This window comes from Prinia subflava, chromosome 9, assembly GCF_021018805.1.
Source record: "Prinia subflava isolate CZ2003 ecotype Zambia chromosome 9, Cam_Psub_1.2, whole genome shotgun sequence".
Classification (NCBI taxonomy): Eukaryota; Metazoa; Chordata; class Aves; order Passeriformes; family Cisticolidae; genus Prinia; species Prinia subflava.
The window spans coordinates 34,294,338-34,322,324 of record NC_086255.1 but is presented as its reverse complement, the minus strand read 5'-3'; the positions used below and the strand labels follow the sequence as shown (position 1 = coordinate 34,322,324).

The window sequence follows — 27,987 nt, the reverse complement described above, 5'->3', positions numbered from 1 at the left end:
AACAGCTCACGATATTATCTCATGTGGGCTTCCCAAATCAATGTTCTCTGTGTGCCACAGCTTCACTGAAACACTGTGCCAGATAATTTCATGCCAAGTGTTCAATTAGTATCACAGACCCTGGCTCAGCTGCAGGGACTGGATGGGGTGCTTAAAAGCCTACAATTTATATGGCACTATATTTCTCATTCTTCGTACAGGTACAAACTTAGCAATATTTTGATTGCATGCCTCTGTAATCTTAGTGATTTTGTTTCATATTATGAAAATAAAGCAAAATCAATAAATCCAAAATGCCCAATATTTACATAAGGAAAAGGATTTTGGTACAAAAAACATGCCTCAGGCAGAGGGATCAAGGTCTCAAAATGCACATCAGATTATGATAGCTGTATGTTCATTCATTGAAGAAGAATATGAACAGTTTAAATTGAAACCTCCCTTTCGTAAATAAGGAATAAGGGCTGGCACCCAGATTCCAGGAAGAAATACTGCAGCAGGATGAGACATTACCACTTCATTTGTTCTTAACCAGCCCCTTTCCAGGGACAACTGTCCCACTAGAAAAGCCCAGAGCCTTTCACAGCAGAGATGCTTTTTAAACTTTTCTTTCCCTGGTAACTTCAGCTGTCACACAAGGCTGTGAATGCAGACGGCCAACACTAGGGCATGGATGTTCTCTTCTCTTGATGCCACGACAGGAACAGAACACTCTGCAGTGTGACAAACCAGACAGCTTGGTGCAGGAATACCTGAAACCACTGCAGCAAGATTTGCCACACCATAAATGAAGTAGGAGGGAGATAATGAACACTGCATGGTGTGAGAGACAGATCCAGTAAGAGCCATGCACTTGTTTCAGTATCTGTGAGGAATCAGCTCTCTGGATGGGTAAAGAGCAGTTATTTGTCTTCGTATTTAGGCCACCAGAAGACGAGGGAGTTATCAAGGTGTCCGAATCCCTCTGCACTCATCACGGCTCTCATGTAAACGGAAGGGAGAACACCACCCAGTTATACTGGCTTCGGTATCAAAAGGGATGCCTCAGCTTTGCTTACCAGGCACGCAGGTTAAGTGTGGGCTTCCTCATGCTCTCATCTCATGTGGTACATTCTTCAGAATCAGGATGACCTAGGGACATGATTTTGAAAGCCCTGTAGTACAAATGATGTTTGCATCAAATAATGACACAGTTCTCTACTTACTTTAAATAAATAATGACACTGTTCTCTACTTACTTTAAATAGCTTATTAGAAATAATGCTGGATTTAAGAAGCTGTGGAACATCTAGCAGCATTGTGGCTTCCTATAATGAATGAAAAATTGTCATTATAGAATGTTTTAGTTCTTTCTCCTTCCTCCTCACATCCCTTTTATGATTTTGAGGGTTCATTTACTTACTACTTCAATGCTTTTCAAGCTAAATTTACTTCACTTTAAAGTACTGTTATTCTCAACAACTTTCAGTCCCTGAAATATCCAACACTTAATCTATGAGATTGTTCCTTAGCTAAGAAACACACATCAGCAATGATGAAAATTTGACATTGAAACTCAGTTAATAGCTCTGTAGTTGAAGTTTGGCCTTGAACAGAGTAGAAAATACCACACTTGCAGTAACTTTATGGGAGGCTACTGACAGCAGAAAGTGATGAAAGATGAATTTTACAGGGTAAAGGCAACAGTGTCTGGCAGGATGTGCAGAAGCAGGCCTTTAACACAAGGCTATCCTTATGTCTCAAGTATTACAAGTACATCCAAGCATTCAGCACACAGATGCAGTTTGAAAATGTTGTGTTCTGCTTTTGTGAAGCCTGTCATTGTGTTCAATCAAAAAACCTGCTATTGATAAGGCATGGTCCTGTTTGTCCTTTCTGTTGGCAGCATGCAAGACGACAGTTTAGAAACCTCCACTTCAATATCTCAGCTTCTGAGAGAGAGTTATTTAGCAGAAACTAAGCATCAAGGGAAGAGTGAAAGAAGCAGATCAGAGACAGTTTCTCATAATTTCCACTACGGCAATGCTTCTGGTGATTCAGATGAGGTAGCTGCCCAGGATGACCTCCCAGATCTCTCTGCCTTTTTAAGCCAAGAAGAGCTTGATGAAAGTGTAAACCTGGCAAGACAAGCTATTGATCAGAATCCACTGGAAACTAAACAGGATGAGCTTCAGGCACATTCACAGTGCCCCCCAGATCAGCTGAACAACACGGGAAAACACAAACAAATGGCCCAGTCTACAGCTTTGAAAACATCAGACAATGGCCTGCACTCCAACTTTTGTCAGGAACATGTCAGAAATACAAAGGGGTCCAAAGGGAGCTCTCAAGATCTAAAGAAACACCACCTCCCTTCTGAATCAGAATCCAAAAAGGAATTCCTAAACAAGGCAGCAGATTTCATTGAGGAGCTCTCGTCACTTTTCAAAGCTCACAACTCTGAAAGAATACGACCCCGAACATGCAAAAACTACAAGAGCAAAATTGATTCTAAGAACAAGTCTGCTCAAAAAGGTAGCTCTAGCCTGTCTCTCACGTCAGAAAACAGAGAGAGGCTTTCCATTCTAACACCTCAAGAGTCAGAAAACAAAGCAGTGAAAACTTCTGAACAAACAGATGATCAACAGGCGGCAAACCTGGAATCTATCAGTCAATTAACAAGGGCAGAGCTGAAAACAGAGTCAGAATCTGCATCTGTGTATTCTGATGAGCCCATTGGACAACCACCACGCTTTACTCAAAAACTGAAGAGCAGGGAAGTTCCCGAAGGATCCAAAGTGCAATTGGACTGCATTGTGGTAGGAATCCCAGCACCTGAAGTCAGGTAAACACATTCTGCACTTGTCATTTTGTATTTCTGTAATGGTTGGTGTGTGCAGGCAGGAAATACCTTGTTTGGGAAGAATATTATTTCTACTATATTTTAGTCTAAGCTCACTACTTTAACAGTTTTGAGGCGTTCTCTTGGTGCAGCTTATGCTATTACAAATGTTCTGTTGTGTTCAGACCTTAAACTCATAGAGTCTGACTAAAAGAGAAAACAGTGTCAGAAATTCAGGGGTTTTTTAACAGAAAACAAACAGGAAATATCATCCCCTAGAATTTAGCAACACTCTCTGAACACTTCTCTTGCTTATAAAGCAAGACTGTACATTTATCTTGCTTATGTCTCCAGGCATTTGGCTTGATAAGTCCTTTGGATAATAAAAATGTCAGTAGGATCCCTGGAAGAGAGAATTTATTTTTCCCCCTTTTATCATTCATTGTTTATAGTGCAAAGACAACAAGTGAAATCATCTTCGCTTATGTATCTGGACCTGTACACAAACTCAGTCTGGCTGTTTTCATACTCAGAACAGGTGAACACTGAATGGCCTGCTCACAGACTGAACTCCAACACACAATGTTCAATTTAGGTGTTCCTCCAGGCCACCACACTGTCCTTGCACCGGCAGTCATGTTGTGCTGCTGACATACATAAAAGTGACAAGGTGTCCATGTCATCCAAGTTTAGGTGTTCAATAATCACCAGAATTAGCAGCTGACGCTATAAAGTCACCGAAGCCTCGCAAGGGCAGGCTGGAGGAGCCAGGAACGATGGCTCATCCTACAGATATCCAGGGATGAGCAGGGTGCCTGTGCTCCCAGTTCAGGAACCGCTTGATTCTGCAGAAATGGATGACCGACAGCTTTGTAACTTGGGCCCATTTTTGCCCCAACAAACCTGAAGCTTTTTGATTGACATTTCTAATTCAACATTTGATTTTTTTAATTTTGATTAATTAAATAAGATACGTGAATGCCATTCAATACAGGAGTTACTACACTTCTGTAGAATAAGCATCCATCAGATGCTTAATTAGGAACAGGGAAATTAGGGACAGGGAGAAAGAAGTCCCTTGGGAAAAGTTGGTTCCAAGCAGTTAAAACTCAAGAAAAAGATCAGGCTCAGCTTTCAGTTTCACAATTTAAACTAAATAATAAAAGATAAGTCACAAGGGGGAGAGCTCTGAACTCTCTCTCCCTTGTGTTTGTGCGTGTATGTATGTGCTGTTAAGGAGAAAACTGGGAATGTTAACTCCTTGAACAGTTTCCTGATGATGGTTATTTATTAACAAAACTTTGTCATGTTCATCCAAAATTCTTTCAACTCCACCAATGTGCAGAAGTAACACTAAGAGAGGGTGTAAAAATTGTCACTTGGCTGAGTGATAAACATTCACATGCTTCCAGTGATCCTGGCCTTGTTAGTCACTGCTACAGCACAAGAAAACCAGAAAACAGAATGTACTTTGGGGGTTGTGTACCATTAATCATGGGGACCAGAAGAATGCAGCATTTTTTTCCCCTAAAAATGGAGCTTATTTTTGATCTGCTGTGCAAAGCTTCCAAAAGAGTGAAGGAGGTGTCTTGCTGGCCATAGTTGTGGAATAGTGAGCAGAACTGTGCTCAGAACTGCCAAATGTCTTGCTTGGGGGGTAAGAGTTTTCCAAGGCTTATGGTGAGTTAGCTCAGTGTCTGTGGAGCGAGGCAAGGAGAGGGATTCTAACAGATAGGTAAAAGAAATTAAAAAATCAGCAGTCCCAGGAAAGGACTGACTGGTAAGGTGATAACTGACAAAAGCAAGCTTAATCACCTGTGACTTAAAATGGACTTGTTAACCACAGAAAGGGATCCCAAGTGACCTATAAAGTAGATATTAGAACAATTACAAAGTGGAAGCTGTACTGTGGGAACCCAGCGCATTGTGAAACAAGAACTGGATTTAGCAAGCTCTGTAATGTAGTTAATCAGTCAACACTAGGAGCAGTCTGATGGTTAAACTGATGTAATGGGGATTACAAGAGAGAAATTAGAGACAGGATATTTAGAAAGAAGCTGATCACAGGTGTATAAAGGGCTGGAACATATACAGGGCAGATACCATGTTTGAAAGCAAGATAGTACTAAACCAAATTGATGTAAAAGATGGTGTAAATGACATTTGTGATGGGTCAGGGTCAAGATACCATTTTGATTATTTATCAGATTACCAAACCATGGCAATGATAAAGCATTACATGTGTGGTAGGTAACTATCAAGAACGAGGGCTCACTGAGGGGCAGAAAACTGGATGGTGGAGCACGAGAAGAAATGGGGATGTGATTTGAAACACCAGCCTATGGAAAGCTAATTCCTCTTGGCTGAGTACAGAAAGCCCTGCCTGATCGTTTTTTAAGGTAACTCAGCCTTAATGTAACAAGCCTACAATTCAGAGGAAGCTCATTTGGCCAACCTATCTAGAAATCTGAGTGAGAAGTTACCCATTTTTCAGTATCATCAGCTGAGTGCAGTGTCCCAGAAGAGACAGAGATTGATACCACAGGATGTGTGCCTCCCGCTAGCTCAACCCTAGCTCGCAGTTCAAGAGCACTTTTACAGTTACTGCTGATTGCTTTGGCTGCACTGTGGGTTAGAAATAAGCCTTTGAGAGAAATATGTAGTGTATTTCCAAAGTGTTTGATGACCTCCTTCTCATGCTCCCTTCTACAGCGCTGCTTCTGTATGAGTAATTGCAGGTATGACATTTACTCCCCTCTGTTAGGAGAGCGCTCCTTTTCCCCTCAAGTTCAGAGGTCTCTACATTTTTCCAAACTGTTTGGCACATCACTCCTAGGTTAATTTTACTGATGAATCACATTGCATGGTTTGGCATACACAGCTATCCTGGAAGTGTCATGAGGATTTAATGTTCTAAAAACAGGCTGTATGTCATAAGGTTTCCATGAAAACATTCTTTAACATAGGAATAGAAAGCTTAAAAGCTGCATTTTATGCTGCTTTGTTCGAGGAGACAAGACCTGCAACCAATCACAGATTTTTAGAAACTCTGAAACCCTGCAAGATTAATTAAGACTTTTCTTCCTGACTGACAAATGAAAGCATTTCTGTTTTAGTGCTCAAAGTTTAGAGCCAAACTTCTCTTACATTCAGCTCCAGTCAAGTCAATGGATTAAGATCTAGGATGAATTTGGCACAGGGGATGACACTGCCTGTGCTTAATGTGAACGTCCCTTGCATGAGGAAGCTCTCGTTGCAATCCATGGCAGGAATGAAATGTCAGTGACAGAGTACTGCTACCTCAGTCATGCCACGTATCCCAATGTCAGAACTCCCCTGGGACTGACATTTCACTGCTACCACGTACAGCAGTTTCACGGCAAGTGTAAAACCAAATGTTAACAAGGAAGGAGCAGATATGGCCATAGCAAAGTTTTCCATGAAGCTTAACTTCAAAGAAGGCCATTGGTTTTGATTTATAAGCATTGCAAAGAGACGACATTCACACAACATGCTCTTTTTTCCAACTTAATCTCAAAATACTTGAACATTATGCTGAAAAGAGTGACTACAGAACAGACTGCATAGAGAACTAAACACAGGCTTGAAACAGGAGTTTACTGCTGAAGTTTTAGATCACTGATGCTGCAAATTTGGGACTAACCAAAGGAAAAAATAACTGCAAAAAACCAATTAACTCAATTCTGCTTCACGGTTTGAGTCTACTAAAGGAATATAATACTTGTATACTAATAAATGTAAAAATTAGCTTACATAGTGTTTTTAAATTTGCTTATAGGAAAATTAAATTGTGCCTCACATAAGCATGTGATACAGACTTAACTCTGCACAAGCACAACAGGTTAATTGGAAAAGCTGAGCAGTAACACAATGAGTTTTATTTTACTTTAATGGCAATTATATCACAGCATTTTGTGTAATGTGTTTTGCTCAATGTGCCGCTTCAGTAAGGAAACACATTTAAGTGGACACAAAAATATAATATCACTGAGCTATGCAAGTTATTTTAATGTTCTGAAAAGATGCTGCTGAAAATGAAATCATATTCTAGGACATGGGTATTCTCTTTAATGCTTATTCATATCTGCTAGGGCTAACACGCTAAAACAAGGCTACAATATAAGGAAGAGGCATGGGGTAGGTATATAAAAAGACATGAGTAAGGGCCATGACTCATGTCCCAAAGTACACAGTTGCCTACATGAATTACACACCTAAAAGGCAACTTGTACATTCATATTCCAAATTTGTGCCTGTAGCCATACAACTGCCTGAACCTCCTCTCCTGATTATGTGACCATTTTCAGTGATCACCAGCTGCAGCTCTTGAGAACAACAGTAGAATAAACTACATTGTAGATAGAATTCTAAAAAATTCTCCCTTTGGTATCACAGGAATCCTACATAATTCCCAAGTCTAGAACTAATTGTCAAAGGATATTTCAACTGCCCCTGTAATGTACATTGCCATACTATTCCCTTGGGACAGCTAAACATTTCCTCTACTTGCTCCTGGTAGAGTTGTTCATCTATCCCAGGCACTGGAGGTTTGTGTTCTGGATGCCAACTATGAGCTATGGTATCTGTACCTACACGTGTGTAAGGACAGCACTGAACAGAAAAGAAAATGTGATACTCACTTCTGGGGAACCAGTTAAAAAAACCCAAAAGCCTTTCTATCCAAGTATTGGTGGTGAAGATTCCAGATTTGGGCAAGCCATTATGGGCAAAGTTTAAAGTAGATGTAGCTGTTCCTTCTGTTTGAAGAGGTTTTGTTTTAGAGGATGTGACAGGAATATGACAGAATATGACCACTAAAGGTCAATCAGAAGGAGGTAGAAAGATAATTATTTTTAAAGGAAATCTATTTTGAATGGAAATGCAAACCAGTAGTTTCAAAATAAAGATGATATAAATAAAGATTAGTATTTTCAAATAAATGTTAGCAAGGAACCATACAGTCTAATCTATTGGAAAATAGTGGTAATGGTACTGTGATCATGAAATCCTTAAAGGGAGAGGTAGTTTATAAATTATTTTAAGACCAATGATTTTACATTTTTAGAACTATTTTTAAGTGCTGCTTCACACCTTGGGAAAGAAGTTAAAGAGAATGGTTCCACACTCCAGAGCAGTAAGTGAATATACTCACATGTATACGTCCACTCCGTTCTTACACCCTCCCCTCAGCATCTGCTTTTGGCTGCTGCACTGTACTGTGCTGGCTTAGGTGGATCTGAAATCTGAGCCAGAACATCAGGGGTTTCTTCCTCATCCTTCCACCTGTGCCAGCTCACCCGGCATCATTGGATTTTTGCTGCTGTTGCAGGTCCCTTTTGTGTGAGCACAGCTGGCTCTCCAATCTCCAAAAGTGCTGCGTGCCCAACGGGTTTGGTGGCCAGAACACTGCTTGCATCTTAAACAAGTTCCACTGAGGTTTGGGAGCAGCATGACTGCTGAAAGCTACCTGGAGTAAAGTGCAGTCCTAGGCAGAGTGTCCACTGACAGCAGGTAGCTCAGGGCATGTCTGGTGTGAATGAAAAGCTGTCTGCTTTGAGAATGTTGGATGGCTTGGACTGATGGACACAGTAGGGCCTGGTCTTCTGCTTAGCTATAGATCATTTAAGTGCTGGATCTGTACTCCTTCATACCTCAGTGTCTTGGTTTGGAATGACAGGTGTCTGCCAGAGCCTTCCTTAGAATGGAGAACGCAACCTCCCTCCCTCCAAATTATTATAATTTTGAAATTCAAGGGCTCTCAGGAAAAGGGATGGGGATAGGAATAACAGTTCTTTACTAGTATGTACAACAAGCAAACAAACAACAAAAACTACAGCATTAATAATAAAGAGAACCAGGAAGGGATGGAGGAGAGGCTTTGCTTCACAAAACCCCGGGGCAGTCTGATCCTGGTGCCTGCAGGGCTCTGAGGAGAACCAAACTGGAAGGGCAGGGATGGGCAGGAATCCCGGGCTGGGGATGGGCTGTACCAGCAGCTCTGCAGTGGCAGCTGGAAGGGCAGGGATGGGCAGGAATCCCGGGCTGGGGATGGGCTGTACCAGCAGCTCTGCAGTGGCAGCTGGAAGGGCAGGGATGGGCAGGAATCCCGGGCTGGGGATGGGCTGTACCAGCAGCTCTGCAGTGGCAGCTGGAAGGGCAGGGATGGGCAGGAATCCCGGGCTGGGGATGGGCTGTACCAGCAGCTCTGCAGCGGCAGCTGGAAGGGCAGGGATGGGCAGGAATCCCGGGCTGGGGATGGGCTGTACCAGCAGCTCTGCAGTGGCAGCTGGAAGGGCAGTGGCAGCAGGAATCCCGGGCTGGGGATGGGCTGTACCAGCAGCTCTGCAGTGGCAGCTGGAGGGGCAGTGGCAGCAGGAATCCCGGGCTGGGGATGGGCCGTACCAGCAGCTCTGCAGTGGCAGCTGGAGGGGCAGGGATGGGCAGGAATCCCGGGCTGGGGATGGGCTGTACCAGCAGCTCTGCAGTGGCAGCTGGAAGGGCAGTGGCAGCAGGAATCCCGGGCTGGGGATGGGCTGTACCAGCAGCTCTGCAGTGGCAGCTGGAAGGGCAGGGATGGGCAGGAATCCCGGGCTGGGGATGGGCTGTACCAGCAGCTCTGCAGCGGCAGCTGGAAGGGCAGGGATGGGCAGGAATCCCGGGCTGGGGATGGGCTGTACCAGCAGCTCTGCAGTGGCAGCTGGAGCTGAGGGAGGTCCTGGCAGGGCAGGGTGGGGGCTCCAGCGCAGCACAGACCCCGAGCAGCGCCGGAGGGGCGGCGGGGCCGGGCCAGCGGCGGCCCCGCTCCCGCAGGGCAGGAAGGAGAAGGCAATTCCCGAGCTCCGGGCACACGGGCAGGCGCTGGTGGCTCCCCAGCACTGCGCTGTGCCCGCAGCAGCAGCAGCTCGGCCCCGCTCCCTGCGGTGCTCGGAGCGAAGCGGGAGCGGCTGCCCCAGCCCCGTTCTTTACCTGCCCAGAACGCGCCGCAGCTTCCCCCGCCCACACAAAGTCCAGAGACAGAAGAAGCGCAGCCAGGTGCTGCACTCCTCTCCTCTGGCCACTTCCTTGGGTTTTTGCTCAAGTACCAGTAAGTACCCAGTAGTTAACTTATGGAAAAAAAATCTGTAAATGAAAAAGAAAGAAATCTAACCCCCAACACTCAGAGACCCCATGAGGATCCTTCCTCAGTTCTGTTTTATACTTCTGTTTTATTCTGGGCTTTGTTGGTATGGACATTTATGTTAGAGATTTTTTTTCACTATTAATTCAAGGTTGTCTTCATGCTTAATTTGTAGCCTAAACTTCTTTTAAAATTCTGCAGTTGAGTGGCCAAACAAATTATTCATGGTTTTCTAAAAAGATAAGATGGAAATGTATGGAAGTACCTTATAGTGTAAGACAGGAGGTATTAATTATTACAATTTCTTACTTAAAAACCTATCCTTAGCCTTTCCACAACAATCTTATTTTCTGTGGTACCAGTCAAATGTTGACAGGCACTTTTACCAAGTGACCATAAAAGATGGATGAAACAATTACTAATTTTTTAAAATTGAATAAAAATATTGCCAGTATGACAGCCCCCACCCTCATATGCAGAAGATGCATTAGCTAATTGCATGTAATTAAGAAAGTCAGAGTAAGAAAATACAAATACTTTTGTGGCATTTTATATCCATCTATCTATCTGTCTATCTATCTATCTATCTATCTATCTATCTATCTATCTATCTATCTATCTATCTATTCATCCATCCATCCATCCATCCATCCATCTATTTTTGTGAGAAAAGTTACAGTGAAGATGGATGCACTTAAGTCTGGCTTTTCAAATTTAGCTAGTTATCTATACTTACAGGTATTTCTGAGCATTATCTCAAACATTTAACTCTGGATCTTGATACATGGCACTACATCTTCTTTATAAGGCCTAGATTTAATATGAATCTGTTTCTGCAGAGGCACCTGCTTTTTGTGCTTCTGTCCTGCCTTGTAATATAGCAGTTTTTCAAGAAGAACACAGCAATATTGTGCAGAAAAGCATTCCAGGTGCAGCACTGGCTGTTTCTGTATGGAAGTATCTCTGTATTGTTCTAGATCAGCTCTCTTACCTTGTAGTATACTTCTGTATCTTTTATAAAAAGCAGATTGTGTTAAATATATGACCAAACAAAGACAACTTTCAGTCACATTCTGCATTAACATGAGCTAAAGAAACACAAGTTTGAGGGATACTTGGTAACTTAGGGCTGGGTTTTTTTGCTTCACTTTAAAGCCACTACACAGATCTGATTGTACCTCAAGAGAAATTTAGAGCTGGATTGACAGCATTCCAAATTCAGAGCTCTTTTACTCTTTATTGAATATATGAAAATCATCAATATTTTATTCCTATGACTGTTGATTCAATACTTGCCTGAACTACTCTGTCAGAATCTTCAGGCTAAACCTACCAGTTTTATCATCAGAAAGACTTCAAACATTATCATCCTCGTTATCAACTTGTTTGCATTGAAAAACAATTTCTTTTTGCCCTGCAGGTGGTACTGTGAAGGGAAGGAGCTTGAAAACTCACCAGACATCCAAATTATCCAGGCAGGTGATCGACACTCACTGGTCATTGTTGAAGCCTTTGAGGAGGACACCGGGCGCTACTCGTGCTTTGCTTCCAACATCTATGGAACAGACTCCACTTCTGCAGAGATTTACATAGAAGGTAATGTCACAGGCATTGCAGAAACTGCTCATACAGAATGAAGGTACAATTATTTATCTGGTTTGCTAACTGTGATCGTTTTGTCATTACAAAAACCCACAGCAGTAGTCAACACTTTCCATCATTGCTAATATCTTTATTATTTTTCTGTAAAACACTCTTCAGACAAGGGACCAGCCCTTACATTTTACTGTGTCGCTTCCCAGAGATTTTATATATCTCACTGCAAGATCCAAGTCTAAACATATTCAGATTCTGAAACCACTTTGTATTTTTTTTTCTGTGGAACTCTACAGAAGTGTATCAAACTAAACTTTGTGTCTAATTCTTATTAGGCTTTCCCTATAATCATTATTACAAATTGAACAGGACAATTGGACAGCTTCCTCTTAATTCTTTCTTGGGACCTTTTAACCAAAACCAATATGTCATCAATTTGATATTCTGCTTGTCCAGTAGATGCTGTAAATCAAATGAATATGTATTTGCAGATTTAGGTATCTTTTCTTTCTCCTTATGCTTTTTGCTATACCTAGTAGGCCTTAGAGTGGCCTATTTATTATATTTCTTTTTTACACTTTCTTGGGTGAGATTTGAGATTGAATCCATTATTGTGCTAGCAGGACTATAAGCTTAAAATAAACACACAGGATTTTTTTCTTTTTCTCTCAGAGCAATATACTACGGGCACCATCGCTGACTACAGTGGGACCACTCATAAATTAAAGCACTGCCCCAAAGATGAATTTTGTTCTGCTGCTATTCTTCTTCCACGTCTCTAATTTGACAGGGAAAGGACAAATCCTTTTTTAGTATCTGCACTGCCCCTGACACTAATGGGAAATGTCTATGCTCAGCAGGGATTTACAGGTTCTCAAGACAGGGCCCAAGGTCTGCTTTTACCCAGCTCAGAGGATGCTGGATGGGAGCCATGGCTGATGGAGATGCTCACTGGCAGGAACTGCAGAGAAAATGCAAATTCCAAGCACAGTGAAGGCAGAATCACAAGTGTAAAATGCCTCAGTAACTGATAGCAGTGAGTAAACAGAGCTAGTATCTTCTTCATACCATGGTAGAAGGCACTAGCTGGAATAACAGCTATGATTCAAGGTCTCTCTCCTTCTGATCCCATAGTGTCAGGTGTCTGAGAGAAGAAAGCTCTTACTTGATTCACAACAAATAAGGACTAAATCACAGTGGCATTTCAAAGAGAACCCAAGGAACACCCAGGTATCCATTCACTCTTGGATGTTCTCCTTACTTCAGCTGCACCTCCTCCCAAATCTGCCCTATCTCAAGAGCAGCTCTGCACCTTGCACAGTATGGAACCCTGCCTCACCTCCCCTGCAATGGGCTCTTTGGTCTGGGCACAGCTTTATAATCCACATCCACAGAGTGGTCTGCAGGAAATCTGAATAAAGGTTTGTATCATTCACAGAGAAACTCAAAAACCCCTCTGCTAAAGGAGTTTTGGTTTTTTATTATTTTTTCATAGGCATCTCTTCTTCTGACTCTGAAGGTGAAATCATCAAGGACGAAATGGATCAGTAAGTTTAAAATCAATGACATCTTCTGTTATTTCTTACAGTTAAAAACCCCACAAGTGCAGACATTTCAGTTTGCAGCCTCCAACACATTATCATTCTGTTTAGGATTAGTGTGGATTGGTTGGGTTGAATTTTATTTGTGTGTTTGTTTGTTTGCTTTTGGGTCCTCAACTTCAGATTAAGAATTGGAATTTTAATATTAAATATTAATGTAAGAAGAAAGATGTTACCATAAAGATTGAAATTCTAAAATTAATTTATTAAAACAAAAGCCACTTGACTATATCCAGCTTAAATGCTGATTTAAGCATTTGACTTGGACTAAGAATGTAGTACAATTTTTCACATGAAAATACACAAGGTTTTTGGCAAAATATAGGTAGAGATTGATTATTTAGATGTAAGAAAAAGAAATTAATAGACATGCACTAGAGTGAACTGATGGTAAAAAAGACTACTTAATTATAAAAATAAAATATGTCAGATGTACTCTAAAATCGGGAAAATATTTATTTATTCATTTATTTATTTTTCCTAAATGAAATCTATCCCCTGATGCTTTAAAACCTGATACAATGCTGTTAAAATTCTTTCAGAATCAAAGTCCTTCTATTAACTAGAAAGGGAGTCAGAGTGGTTGAAAACTAAAATAATCAGTCTTTGATTTTGAACTCCTTTGTATGCACAGATTCAACATCAAAAGCCATCAGTGCTTGATAAAAGAGGCCTTAATCAGATAGACTTATGCACCCTGTTGGTTTTTTCCATCACTAAGGAGAATTACACTCATTACAAATGCCAGGTTTTAAAATGCAAAGAGAAGACACTTGCAGTGTATTTGACTGAAGACCTCAGGCTGACAGCAAATCCTGTTTAATGTGATTTAAACAAAGTCAAAGTCATAAAGTACTCCTGATGGAATTGGTTTACGGACTTTGATAAATGGTAGGGGTTTTATAAAACTTAAGGTTAAGAAAGTCTCAAACTTGGGATGTGCTAATTGCTTTGGGATGAATTGTGAAGTTTTCCATTCTGGCTCAGACTGGTCCAAACGTCACAGGGGTTTTTTTTCCCATTCATCTCATTAGGTGTCAATGTAGAATTTACCATGATCTTGATCACTTGATAACATCTCTAAATCACTTACCTCGAGTTGTGAGGTAATTTTTTTCTCAGAATGCTGCTCTGATATCATAGCAGGATGTCCTCAAATGATCACAACAAAACTCCAGGTTTGGGTACAATAAGAGTGTCTTCAGTTTTGCTCAGCTTCCAGCTCTCATCACATGAATCTGAACACCTGTAACTAAAGGGAGGTAATATGAGAACAGGTGCTATAAGAAGTCCAAAAGAGAAATCAGTGATCACAACAGTTGTACCTTCACTCTGAGTAAAGCTTCCTCTGTTTTGAAGGCTAGCTTTGCTGGGGGGACCTCAAACTGAATAAAAAGACCAGCTCTTCACTGTCTGCATTATTTCACCTAGCAATGAAATTAAAAAGGGTCAATTCTTGTATTTCCATATGTAAACAACCACAACCTGAAGAGGTGTCAATCTGCACACTAGCAAAATCGATGCTATGTTGGTCAGAAAGCATGTCTCTTTTCTATTTTCCAGCAATTAATTATTCAATGTGTATCCAAGCAGACAGTGGTATTTTCATTACCTTAGAGGCCCAGCTCTCCCCAAAATAGAAGCTAGCAGTGTCCTCTGTGAAACCAGCATTGCTTCCTCATGCTGCTCTGAGCTGGTAACAGCCACAATTGGGTTCATCCAGGCCATTTATTGCATTTGGTGTGGCTGAACCAGGTATGAGATCTTAGAGTGGCCAGATATGGAGGCTGACTTACAAATGCAGTTTTACTTAGGAGTACAGATCAGCTCAGACCAAGAGGGATTCAGTCCCAGAAGTGAGGCTGGGGTTGACAGGTAACTGAGACACACTCAGGGACAGAGGGACTTAGGGATACACAGCTCTAGCTTCAAGTTAGAGAACTTGTTCTTGGTTAATATTTCACAGCAAACCAAAGCCAGCTAACTCCTCTGTGAATGCAGCATCTCCTGCTGCCAGAACTGCAACCAAGCACCAAGAAACCTCCAAGGCACCATCAGCTGTGGTTCAGCCAGTGTCTGTACCTGTCCAGACCGTGTCAACACCAGTTAACCAGGTAGGGGACTCCATGGAGAATTTCAAGGACTAAAAGCAAGCTCTTAATGAAGTGTTTCTTGTACAGTTTGGGACTGAGAACCCCAAATTTGTTAGCATTTGTTTTGCTTTTGAACTTCAGCCTTGAGCCCGGCAGCCATACAGTGCTCAGAGGAGAGGCCGTGCCTCCAAGGTAACCTGAGCACCTGGCCAAGGGCAGGGCAGGGCAGGGCACCTGGCCAAGGGCAGGGCAGGGCAGGGCACCTGGCTCCCCCGGCTGCAGGAGCAGCATTCCAGCGGCTCGGGGGCTTCACGGGATCCATCCCGGAGCATTCCAGGAGCTCGGGGGCCGCACGGGATCCGTCCCGGTGCATTCCAGCGGCTCGGGGGCCGCACGGGATCCATCCCGGAGCATTCCAGCGGCTCGGGGGCCGCACGGGATCCGTCCCGGTGCATTCCAGCGGCTCGGGGGCCGCACGGGATCCGTCCCGGTGCATTCCAGCGGCTCGGGGGCCGCACGGGATCCGTCCCGGAGCATTCCAGCGGCTCAGACACTGAAAGGGCAGCCGGACGTGCGTGTCACGTTCGCAGCCTCTCCTCATCACAGACTGGCTCATCCACTCCCCAGCCTGGCATGTTTTCCTCTCCCTTGGTACGAACTCACCGGAAATCTTTTCCTTTCAATGAAACTTATTTTAAGCTGAGTCGTTTCACACTATGTTTACTTTATATGTAGATAAGCTGCTTTGCCACATCGCATTTTACTATCCACATCAAAGGGCTTCTAATTAACATCACCAGGCATTTGGAGTTGTTTTTGTTGCACACTGACAGCACGTTCACAGCTGTGAGTTCTTTCCTGATAGCAAAGAGGAGCCATACTTACTCAAAACCGCAATGTTCACAAGCTTCCGAGTTTCTCGCGTTACAGTGCCTTTCAAAGGTTACAGAATTGGGTGGTAACCAATAAACAGATACTGAACTGGTGAACTAATGCACGTATACTTTGGATTGCAATGAGAATAGAACTAAGCCCCTGCAACACTTTGCTATTTTCAGAGAAGATGCTTAAGGGTAATAATTACTTCAAAAATCACTACTTTTAAGTTTTGTTGGCTTATAAGGCACCATCTATGTAATCTGGCCATTTCCTGAGATACTGAATCATTAATTCTGCTGTTCTAGGGCAACTCCTATTGCAGTAAAATAAAAGACTGTACTAAATCCTCAACCCATTTACAACAAAGTTTTCCAGGAGGAACACAATTCCATTCTGTTTTCACTGAGTAGGATCAACAGGTTGATATCCCACCTCTGTAAAAGGTTTGGGTTTTGGCAAAGGAGAAGAAATATGGTAGCAGTCACACACGTGACTTGACTTAACCTTTCCTTATTAACATCAAAAACTATTTAATAAGTAAGAATCTTCAAAAGAGGACTATGACCAAGCAGACAACATGTATTTGCCTTACTGAAGTATGAAGAAAAGATGTTACACTGTGCTACAGCTTTTCTTGCCATGATTAACTGAGTAAGGCAATAAAGCAAGAGCAGCCTTTTTGCTGTTATTCCATCCAGGAAGGTCTCCAGCAGTTGTACACAACAGAATTTCTGTTCATTGCATTAGGTATTTTGCTTTGGACTTCGTCCACCACAGTCTCTTTTATGTCATTCCAAAAGCACATTTCTCCTGTATATGAAAAAACAATGTCTGTACACCTAAATATCATCTTGTGATGTTTTGTGATCTGCAGGCTCAAAGCCCCACTAACTATTTGCAAGGACTGGATGGAAGACCTATAATTGCTGCTCCTGTATTTACAAAGGTAATTTCTCCTATGACATATTTGAAAAGTAGAGGTCAGATAACTGTAAAGAGAGATAATTTACAAATAGCTCTAAAAAAACCAAAAAACAAAAACAAAAACAAACAAACAAAAAAAGCTTTTCCTAAGCCATTCAAGGGTTTAAGTGTTTTATTAAATCTTGCTGAAATCAGTAAAATCAGTATTATTTCCAGACCATTAAGACATTTACTGACTGTCTACTCATTTTCTCTGTTAGATGTTACAGGATATTTCAGCTTCTGAGGGGCAGCTCGTTGTTTTTGAATGTCGGGTGAAAGGAGCTCCTTCCCCTAAGGTTGAATGGTACAGAGAAGGAACACTGATAGAAGACTCTCCAGATTTTAGGATATTACAGAAAAGTATGTTTCTTGTGGGAAAATATTGTGTCTAATAAAATATAGGCAAGCAACAAAATTTCTAACACAGCAACACCATGAATTTCTTATTACAACTGTAATTTTAATTTTCAAATGCAGTCAGAACATCTGCAATTTTCTCAAAGTTTCTGAAATGCTGAAATTGTGAAAATTCGACAGAAATTCATAAAATATCACACTAAACTAAACCTAAATGAAATAATGGTTCATCATATCTTGATTTCATGTGGGTCAGAGTTTCAAAAATTGTCTTCAAGATAAAATAAAATTGTGCCAATACTGAAAAAAACCCCAAACAACTACTTGGAGAATTTATTTCCTATTCCCAAGTTCCCAACAGTGTTCATGTTGTTCAGTGGCTTTGACATACCATTGAGTAAAAGGCCTGGCTGTCTTCACCTCCCCCAAACAGAAAATTGGATCAAAAAGAGTATTCCATCATATTTAGAAGGTCAAACTTTCTATTTAGTGCTCAAGGAAAAAGAAATACTGGCAAAAATAACTATATTCAATCTCACAATTCTGCTCTTCTTCCCTTTAGAACCACGATCGATGGCTGAACCAGGTGAGCATCATCAAAAGGCTCATAATTTTTTCATTACATAAATGTGGTGATTTAACCTCACAAAATATAATTATTAAAACTTCATTATTTAATGAATGTAATTTCTTCTTTTCCGCATGCTCTATAGCTCCTAGTGATGTACATTCCACTGTAGACTGCTCACAAACATGTAATTTGAATTAATTCAGGCTCTTTTGAAGATAATGTTTCTGTTCTGCTTTGACCCACTTTTAACTCAGGATCTAAATGAGCTAAAGATTAATAAAGTTAATGTATGAGGATCCCCAGTACATCTGAGACCCTGAAGTATACGAGATGAGGTAGACCTGAGCTATTTTTATCTAGTTTACCAGTTAGGGAACATTGCATCAGGTATTTAGCCATGTCAGCCATTCCCTGTGCTCCCTACCAGCGTAATATGAGAGTACCACATCAGGTGTTCCACCCCTGCTATCAGCAAATCCTATAAATGTGGCTGGATCTGCTGATATCAAGGATCAGGCAGAATGTGGATTACTTCACAGGGCTGGAGCAGAGGAGCCTTACAGCTTTGAGAATTTCTCCATGAGAGTTTCATTCTCCTCACTATGCTTTTTGCCATTAAAAATATGAGGCTGCCCCTCTCAAGATGGAAAATTACCAAAGGAGTATTTTAATTCTGATGGAATATAAACTTCTATATTCTCCTTGCCCTATTCAAAATGTTTTTACCCCAAAAAGAGTCTTGAAAGGAACTGCCTCTGTCTGAGCTTCAGAAATGAAAAAATGGAGCTTCCACCAAAGCCACCGACACTGTTCTGTTACTGTCCAGTGGCATCACTGCTGAGTAATGTGAAGCAGTTTTTAGGGGATAATCAGTCGGGTGCAGTTGTCACAGCCCCATCACCTGCTGCTCATTCAGAAGGAATCTGGATTTCCATGCATGCAGTGGTTGGCAGATCCCAGCACGATAAACTGGACACTGTGATGCCTTAAACCAGTTCTGTTATCATACTACTATAATAAACCATTATTCTCCTAGAGCTGATAGCAAACAATCTCTTTGTTGCTGTTAGGTTTTCCTTGGTGATGAAACAATCAAGTTTAAGTGCATGATGGCCTTCTGCAAAAGTACTCATAGAATATTTATCCTGTAGGGCTTTAGGAAAGTTTATTGCAAACTTGTAGAAAAACAGCCACTGAGTAGATGAAGAAATTTTATCAGCCCACATTTCAGTTCACTTCAGATGTTACTTTCCCCCCTCCTCCCAGCAGCACAGCCTTCAAATCCCATCACGATAGGTATTTATTAGCTGGCACTGCTGCCCAGACGTGTCAGATACTGGTCACACAGGAATCTCATAGACCCAGACTGACTTTTCTAGTCTGGAATATAATTTTTCCTAGTATGATTTTGCTAGCATATTTTTGGTGCCCGTTGGTAATCTTCACTAAGAAGTCAAAAGACAACTTTCTGAAAGCACAGTTAGCACAATACCCTCTATCTGCAAATCTGCACTGGTATTTTTGAAAACAAGTTTATATGTGTGTTATATTTCTCCCCCTTTCAGAGTGACTCCACTTGAATTATTCCCAGTCAATTATAATTAATCTTTCAATCTGCAGAGATAAAAATAAAAAATTTAGTGAGCTGAGAGTTTGGAGCACACTATATATTTTTCCAAATTAAATTTTAAGTTCTTTTAAGTCTGTACTTCACGTGTCAGGAAAACATTTCCTAATGCTTTCCACACACTGCTGACACCTGTTCTCTGCTTTCATTGGGCATGCTGGAGCACAGAGGGTACCAGTTGCTGCAGACAATGCTGATAACAGCTGCTGCACACAAAGGCTGCCAAAATTGATAATACTGATGGAACTAGAAACAAACTGAGCAAGGTGGAAGACCTTAAGAAAATCTCCCCAAAGGCAGCCAGGGCTCTGTGTGTTTGCTCACTGTGTGTTCACTTCAAGCACTAACCCTGCTCTGATGCTTTGCAGAGGAGATTTGTACTCTCGTTATTGCTGAAGTATTTTCAGAAGATTCTGGCACTTTCACCTGTACTGCAAGCAACAAATATGGCACAGTGTCCAGTATAGCTCGTCTGACTGTCAAAGGTAAGAGCTGGTTTGAGTCCTTTGCTCCCTAGTAGACACAAGCAGAGCAGGCTGTGATTTATGTGTACTGTTGACTAAAATGCAGCTCAAGTTCTGGCAATGTTCTTCATAACTAAAAAGTGTGAGAATTCTCTGGGGAAGAAAAAAAGTTTGTATTTTAAAGATGTAGTGGAATAATTCACCAGGGACGTGGCTGAAGATCATGACTGATTTTCCAAACTGGAACAGTGTCCCTTTTCCCTCTACCTTTACAATATTCCTTTCCAAGGGCATTTGTTCCTAAACGAACAAGGTCAAACAACTCAGTGCAGCAGCTGGAAGGACACCAGAGTGAATTTTTTGCACTGTAGCTTCTGTGGTTTCATTTCACTATGATTTCTGGCATTTACATATCCCAAAGGTTTGCCCTTTCCCCTTTCAGCACCTGAAGACAGCAGCAATGCTGCTGCCCTTCACACGACGAGCTCCATCGACTTCGTCGCTACTGAGCACCAACCTCCCGCACAGACTCCTTCCAGCCACGGAGCAAATCAAACACCCAAACCCAAACTCGAGGGCGTTCTTGTGAACCACAACGAACCCAGGTCCAGTTCCAAGGCTGGGCTCCGTGTCCACTTCAAGCTGCCTGAAGATGAGAAAGGAAGTGAGTCATCCTCAGAGGATGGACCTGGTGCCACAAACCAGAGCAGACCCAACCATTTCCCAGAGAAGATAAATGGACAGCCAATGAAGACACCAGAGCCAACATCCCCATCCAAGGAACCTCCCCCAGTGCTGGCTAAACCAAAGCTGTAAGTAAAGTAAAGTCTAATTCTCAGGAGCAGCACTAACATTATTTAGTATTTATTGACCACAATAGTATTGCACTAGAGTAAAAACTCAAACACAGAATGAAAGAATTAAATGGCATTGGCCAAATTAACCATAATCTTAGAAAACAAATTCTCCAGCACTAGATTACTTTTCCTGTATATCCCTCCCAGGAAAAGTAATCTCCAATTTTAAAAGGGAAAGGTTTTCCCTTTGAAATGTTATTAATTTCATAATGTTTTCTGCTGCAATCAAAAGGAGAAGATCACTGATCTTACGCAGGCAAAATAAAAGCAGGTTCTTCAAACATATCTCACTGAATTCTGGGTATGGTATTGCCCAAAGCAGACACATTCAGTCTTACACACAGTACAGACTGGCATCCCAAAGGCCATGCCTCATGACTTGTATGTCCCACAAACGTCATCTCCCAAAACAGATAAAATACTTGGAAATGCTTGATAATGTGAAGCCACTCAAACTAAAAAGCACCTGTGTGATTGGTGCACTGGGAGCTCAAGGGGGAATTTGAAGAAGCAATGTAGTTTTCTTAGAGGACAATTTATGGAATTCACACTGCAGTTTATTAAGAAAAGCATTTTCAGCATTTTTCCAACCTCCCACACACTGTTTAACAGAAAGCACGCAAACACCTTCATTTCCTTTCTTAAACAGGCAGACGCTTTACATAAGGGCTCAGGAAGGACTTTATAAAGTAATTCACTGGTACTCTTAAGCAAAGATGTAACTTCACAGCATAAACATTACAAGGAGAAGACAGAACTTATATTCCTTGTAGCAGAGGAAGAATTTGGAGCTCAGGGTTTTAATTTGTGAAGCCCACATTCACAGCCCTACATACTTTCTGAGCTATAGTGAGTTTAAGGGGCAGACAGAAGCAGTTTTTAAGTACCCAATACTTGCATAAAGCAGAATTTCTCTCAGCTCCCCCTCCCAAAAAAGCTGTATTACAAAGGATTGCTTTATTATGCAGAGGTATATATGAAGGGCACAAAATCAGGCCCACACAACTACTAACTCTCTAACATTCTACGTCATGAAAGCTTGAAATTGCTATCTTTATCTGCCTTTAATGTGATTTTTGTTTAGCACATTGTAGAAACTAAGTCTTTGAACTAAAACCAAATTATGTTGAGTATGTATTTTCTTTGTCAGGAGCAGTTGTGATTGGTCTCTACATCTACATTTTCCACTTTTTATCAGTAGTTATTTAATAAAATAACTCCAATAACTAATAATAAAACTCCATAGTTTATCACAAAATCATTTTCCACATCCTCTATGTCTTTTCTGGAAGGGAAAAAGCTCTCCTGTTTTTCATGTGCTGTATTCCCACATACATAATAATTAAATAAACCACTTGACAAGGCAAAATGATTTTCCTTAACTGCAAAGTTAAAAAGCCCCAAAAAACTATCTAGTAAATATCATAGAGAAAAATAACTGCATGGAATGCAACTCCTCTCCAAATTATCCACTCCTGCCTGTCACTGAATGTCAACGCCACCTAAATGACGTTGGTAATATCTCCTACGGTGGATTATTACAAAGCTTTATCAGCCAAAGTGCTGGTTTCAGAACCCGCTTCAGCAGGAGGTAAATAATGCAGCCTGGCTTACAAACACTCATTTAAATGATGGTATACCAAATCTCACTCTTAGTTACACAAGTAAAGAGGTACTAAGGTGACTTTGACAGTGCTATCCCTTAAATATCTTCAAGTAAGATTTCTATTTCACATGCTAAAATGTAAGAATTATCTTCAGTCAAATAGTTTGCAGACAAAAAGCTTTGCTGCCTCTGGCAAAGAAGGGGAGATGAAGGAAAAGGTTACTTTAGTAGCAAACTTAGATTATGCTCTGCTCTTAATGTTAGAGAATATATCATGTAGCAGTTTCCCATCTCTTACTGTATCACAGGACACAGAATTTTTCTCTCTGAATTCACACACGGAAATGCAGCCTAGTGGCTCATTCAGACTCATAACCAATTCTGTTCATCTTTATTTTCTGTGCAGTGATCAGAGCCAGTTAAAACAGCTCCACAACCAGGTGTTGCTGGAACAACAGCAGGTGCATCAGGCATCTCTAAGAGAGCTGGCATTCAACACCACGCTGGTGAACTCTACGTCCTTCTACCAGCAGTCCACCTCGACCCTGTACAAGCCAAGCGCAGCCTCTGCCCCGCAATCCTTCGGCTACAGCCGCCCCAAGCAGTTCCTGCCGCCGCAAACACCCCCACCAGCCAGCCCCTCTGCCGGCTCCTCGGCCACCTTCAGCAGCATCCCTCAGGCCCCCCAGAGAACAAACAGCACGGAGAACTTCACAGGGAACCCTCCGCCCGCCCCAGCACGGCCGTCAGGAGGGTTTACGAGCAGGAGTGAACAGTCTGTACCCAGCCCTAAAGAGCCCGTGGTGCCCTCGTTCACACTTCCCACGTGCAGTGTGACACAGTTCCAGGCGCAGGCCGTGCCCCCCGCTCCCCTCTCCCCACCCGGGCGCATCCAGAACCCCGTGGCTTTCCTCAGCGCTGTTCTTCCTTCCCTTCCCGCCGCGCCTTCCACCAACGCCATGGGCCTGCCCAGGAGCACACCAGCCACGTAAGTAGCACAAACCACACGCACACAAGCAGGGACAAATACTCAAGGGAAACTGGGATGTATTTCTGTCCAGGTGTTCAGTGGGGAGTCACTGAAATGTAGGTCTTTTGTAAAATAGAAAAGTGAGTTATTCATATATTCTGGTCATTTACTCTAACGTTTACATCCAGGAAAGAAAAGAAGGGATAATACCTTCTGCAATAAGACAGAATTCAAGATAGAGAAGTGTGAGGATACAAACAGATATACAAGAATGTGGGGGCTCAGAGATTCATAAGACTGTACTAGTGTGAGAAAAGAGATTCCATGAGCTTGCAGGGTAAGTCACTCCAAGACTCTTTGCTTACACCAGGTATAAAACCATTCCTACCTATTGCAAGCAATGAGTAAAGTTTTAAAGGTACCTTACACTCCAAGTGTTTTCTTAGTCCAGGTGACACTAAGAAATAACTTATGTAAACATATTTTTCTGGTTGCACTGCTTTCTACATTTGAAATCTCCAAGAAAATCTCAGGAGAGCTAACGGTTTGCACATAAATATTTCAATTAACAGCCAGCATGATTTCTATGACAAAATAGCTACCATGATACAAGCAAATAAGGATAATGATGTACTGGCAAGTGGTGGCCTTAAGAGTCTCCTCTTTACTGGTGGAGTTGAAGCGAATTTCCCTTTTGTGGACTATGTGTACTCTGTGTTAGCATGGCTAGCACCTGTAAATTGGTACAACTCTTTACCCATAGAACTCCAAATCCTGTTCAAAGTAAGGAATATTTTCTCTTCTTTACTGGTGGAGTTGAAGTGAATTTCCCTTTTGTGGACTATGTGTACTCTGTGTTAGCATGGCTAGCACCTGTAAATTGGTACGATTCTTTACCCATAGAACTCCAAATCCTGTACAAAATAAGGAATATTTTCCCCTTTTATCAACGGTACAGTTCAAGGCAGCGATAGCCATCAGCAAGTCACAATCTCCTGACTATCCTGCTGATACTACACCAACCAATCTGCTATTACAACAGAAAAACGTGTTCCTGTGTCTACAGCATTCACCGCTCTGTGTGCCAAGAGTCCTGCCTTCAAACCAGTACTGCTCTGCTACTCACAGCCCTCTCAGTGGCCCAGCACAGGCACATAATTGCCATCACCCCTTGGCATGTGCCTGGAGGTCTTCCCAGCCCTGGCATCCTGATGAGGCACACAGCGTAAAGCTATAAGGTCACAGTGAAGGTTTCAGCCAGCTCAGGCCTTTGGTCTGCTTCCACAATGCTGCAAGGGCAAGCAAAAACCAGCTGCAGCTGTCACCAGTCCCCTTCCACCCCTTCAGAGCTGGGGCACAAGTGCTCAAGGGCTTTTCTCTTTGCATTAAAGACACTTAACCTCGCAGTGTGCTTCCCTTTTTCTCACAGGCATGGCCACACAAGCCATCACCATATGCCTGCCAGACAACTAGTTAAATGTGTTTTCTTCATTTCAGCTTTCCTGGGTCCCAGCCCAGAGCTGAATTCCCACACAGCTAGTGCTCCTTTTGCTGAGACTGAAGTCTTGACCTCTGCATGGGAGAGTCTTAGCAGGGCACAAAAGGTCAAGAGGGAACCTGAACATTATCAGAGTATCTGTGATAATCTGTAAATACTCATTGAAGCTTCAGCTTCCCTTTTTTGGCAGTATCAATGACAGTAATTCTGGCTACAAAAGGAGTGAGCGTGTCTGCAGAACCACACAAGGATACCTTGCAAAGCAATCACCAGTTATGCCTTTACCTAGAGCCTGTTACCAGGATCCCAACACCTGTTCTGGTAAACTACCAGAATATTGCACACTCCCAAGCACTGTCCTGCTGCTGTGCTCCAGCACTGCACTCTCACAGTCTCCTCAGAGTCTTATTTAAGAATTGAACTATTTTCAAACCTTACTAAAATTAAACAGACCATGTCTATAAAACAAAAACCAAAAAATAACTGTTGATGTTAGGTGTCATAAAAGGGCGAGAGAAACTGAAGAAATAAAATTCATGGAAAGAGTAAATGAACAATGAAGATGTGAGATAAAGATTAATGAGAAATTGTATTAACTTTTAAATTATTGCCTGATAGCAGTTAAATGTACACACTGCACACCTAAGGTAACACCTACACTGACTTCTTTAGTATTTACTGTGACTTCATTATGGCAGGATAAATAGAAATGGAGCTTAGATGCTTATTATAGCATCACAATCCTTATTTCCTTTCAGATGTGAGTTTTTAATTTCTACTGCATGGGAATGGGATGCCCCATTAAGATACCGCTAAAAAAAATCACATCCTTTATTGTGCTTTGGCTTCCATGTAAATAAATCATAGATTCCACCATAACATATCATACAGGTAAAAAAATAATATATATACTGGTTGCTGCATGTTAGTATCAGAATTTTCTTTTAATAGCCCAACCCAGGGATTAACAAAGAAAAACCTGAAGCCTCTGCCATTAGCGACAGAAGACTCTATTCGGGAAAACAAAGCTGCACTTGTAAAGGACCTGGAAAGAAAACTGCATTTCAGAGAGGATGCCAATCAACAAAGTGGTCAGCAGGTAAGAAAATCAAATGTCATTTTAAAAAAATCACTCATGAACAAGACATACATGATGATGTGGAAAGAAAGGTGTTTGTGTGGGTGAGCTGCCACACTACTTTGCAGGAGGAGCTTTCATGTGAGTACTGGTTTGGAATAGCAAACTGGAGCTTTAAACAGAAAGCATGAGGGATGCAGCTGTAGAAAATTTACTTTGTGACTGAGCAGTATTTTTCATTTCTGATCATCTAAAAGGCTATGAATGCAAAACGTCTTTATTTTCATGGAAGCTTCTGGACATTGGCTTTTACTTCTTTGCTTTAAAAGTTGCTCAATTCATTGCACACACACATTCATACACTCTGTGTTTTAAAGCAAAGAGTAAAATAAGAAAAGTTTAGGATAAGGTTTTTGTTTTTCTTTTGGTTGAATGAAAATAGGCTTTCAATTTTTTTAGCATTAAACCTATTTTTCCAAATTCCCAAACTTATATGAATTGACAGGGACTTCTTGGAGAACTTTATTATAAGAATTTGGCAAAATAAAAAATCTTTTACAAAGTTCAAGGAAAAAAAATATCAGTCCACTCTTAACTGGAATCAATAAATGCACTGGATCTGCACACTGTCTACGAAACTAAAGAAGAAATAAAGAATGAAATAGTATTTAGAGGTTGAAATGACTGTAAATCAGGTTCCAGCACCCTCAAAAAACAATAGGACACACTCAGGACTGTTAGATAGCTGCTCTGCCTGCAGGTGATTTCTCTCACCTTGGCCACAGAGCCCTCCAGAGCTGTCCCACCAGCTCAGGCCTAACGCAGCAAAAAGGGTTTGCCCTCATCTCTTGTCAGCCAAAGAACTTTTCCCCACATCCAGCAGCCCTTCTGACAGAGAACGTGCAGAGAGAAGCAGAACGCCAGCGAGGCTCTGGAGCAAAGTCCCCTCTGTGGACAACTGCAGGGTAATCCCTGGGGGGTTTAATTCTGCTGCTGACCTTTCCTTCTGGCAGACCACGCTGCCAAAGCACTTTGAGTAAAACAACTGGCAAGCAGAACGTTTTGCAGATGAATCACAAGTGTTACAATTTGTACTCGCTATGCTAGTAAGACAAATTATTTGGAGAGCTACTGTGAAATACCAGTCAGTCTTTGGAGTTAACTGCATGATAACCCCTTTAGAAACAATGATCACTACTAGTGTCAAAGTTATCTGCTGACAGCAAAAGTTATTTATACACTTACTTGCTATTCTGTATGAGACCCAGCCTAAATCTCGATTCTCAAATTCCTCAAACGCTGAAAAAGTTCAAAACTGGCACTTCCCTAATTGTTACAGTAATTTGACTGCCAATGGCAATGAATTAATGTCAATAAAAGTTTCCTCATTTTCCTCTCAATTCCCAACTTTAATCCCTTCTGATTTTACTCTTCTCATCTGAGAAAAGCCTACTCCAGCAAATTCAAGCCTGAGTCTTCTCCTCAATGAAGGCAGTGATTATTTCAGCAGATGACAAGAGGAGGAGTATTTTCCAAAATTCCTATTGCTTTACACTATACAGAACAATCAGCATCATGAGACTAGTATGCTGGAGTGCTGGATCCACATCCTTATATTTTGTCCTTTTTTTCCTCTCACAGTTAACACAGAATTAAAAAGGAGAACATTTTCATTCCACACATAGGATATCTGTATTAAATCAATTATGGTAATGGTAGGGAAGGGCTTACTTTCTCATAAATACAAATGCAAGTCTCCTCTGTGTGAGAGATCACTGCATAATGGACTGCAGCATCCAGCAAGAATCTCCAATGTTGGTCTCTTTGTATTGTCTACATGCTATTTTAAAAATTTCTTCTCATAA

At 41.6% G+C, this 27,987-nt stretch overlaps 1 protein-coding gene across 1 annotated transcript in view; it reads left to right on the top strand.

The window, feature by feature from the left end:
* Positions 1-1,886: 1,886 nt before the first annotated feature.
* Positions 1,887-27,987, top strand: part of MYPN (myopalladin) — a 44,775-nt gene continuing 18,674 nt past the window's right edge. The window contains exons 1-11 of the mRNA XM_063406383.1: positions 1,887-2,824; positions 11,380-11,555; positions 13,051-13,102; positions 15,123-15,270; positions 17,003-17,074; positions 17,313-17,454; positions 18,014-18,037; positions 20,018-20,134; positions 20,556-20,925; positions 22,983-23,564; positions 25,996-26,143. Of these exons, the coding sequence (XP_063262453.1) occupies positions 1,887-2,824; positions 11,380-11,555; positions 13,051-13,102; positions 15,123-15,270; positions 17,003-17,074; positions 17,313-17,454; positions 18,014-18,037; positions 20,018-20,134; positions 20,556-20,925; positions 22,983-23,564; positions 25,996-26,143 (2,769 nt within the window). The remainder of the gene's footprint in view (positions 2,825-11,379; positions 11,556-13,050; positions 13,103-15,122; positions 15,271-17,002; positions 17,075-17,312; positions 17,455-18,013; positions 18,038-20,017; positions 20,135-20,555; positions 20,926-22,982; positions 23,565-25,995; positions 26,144-27,987) is intronic.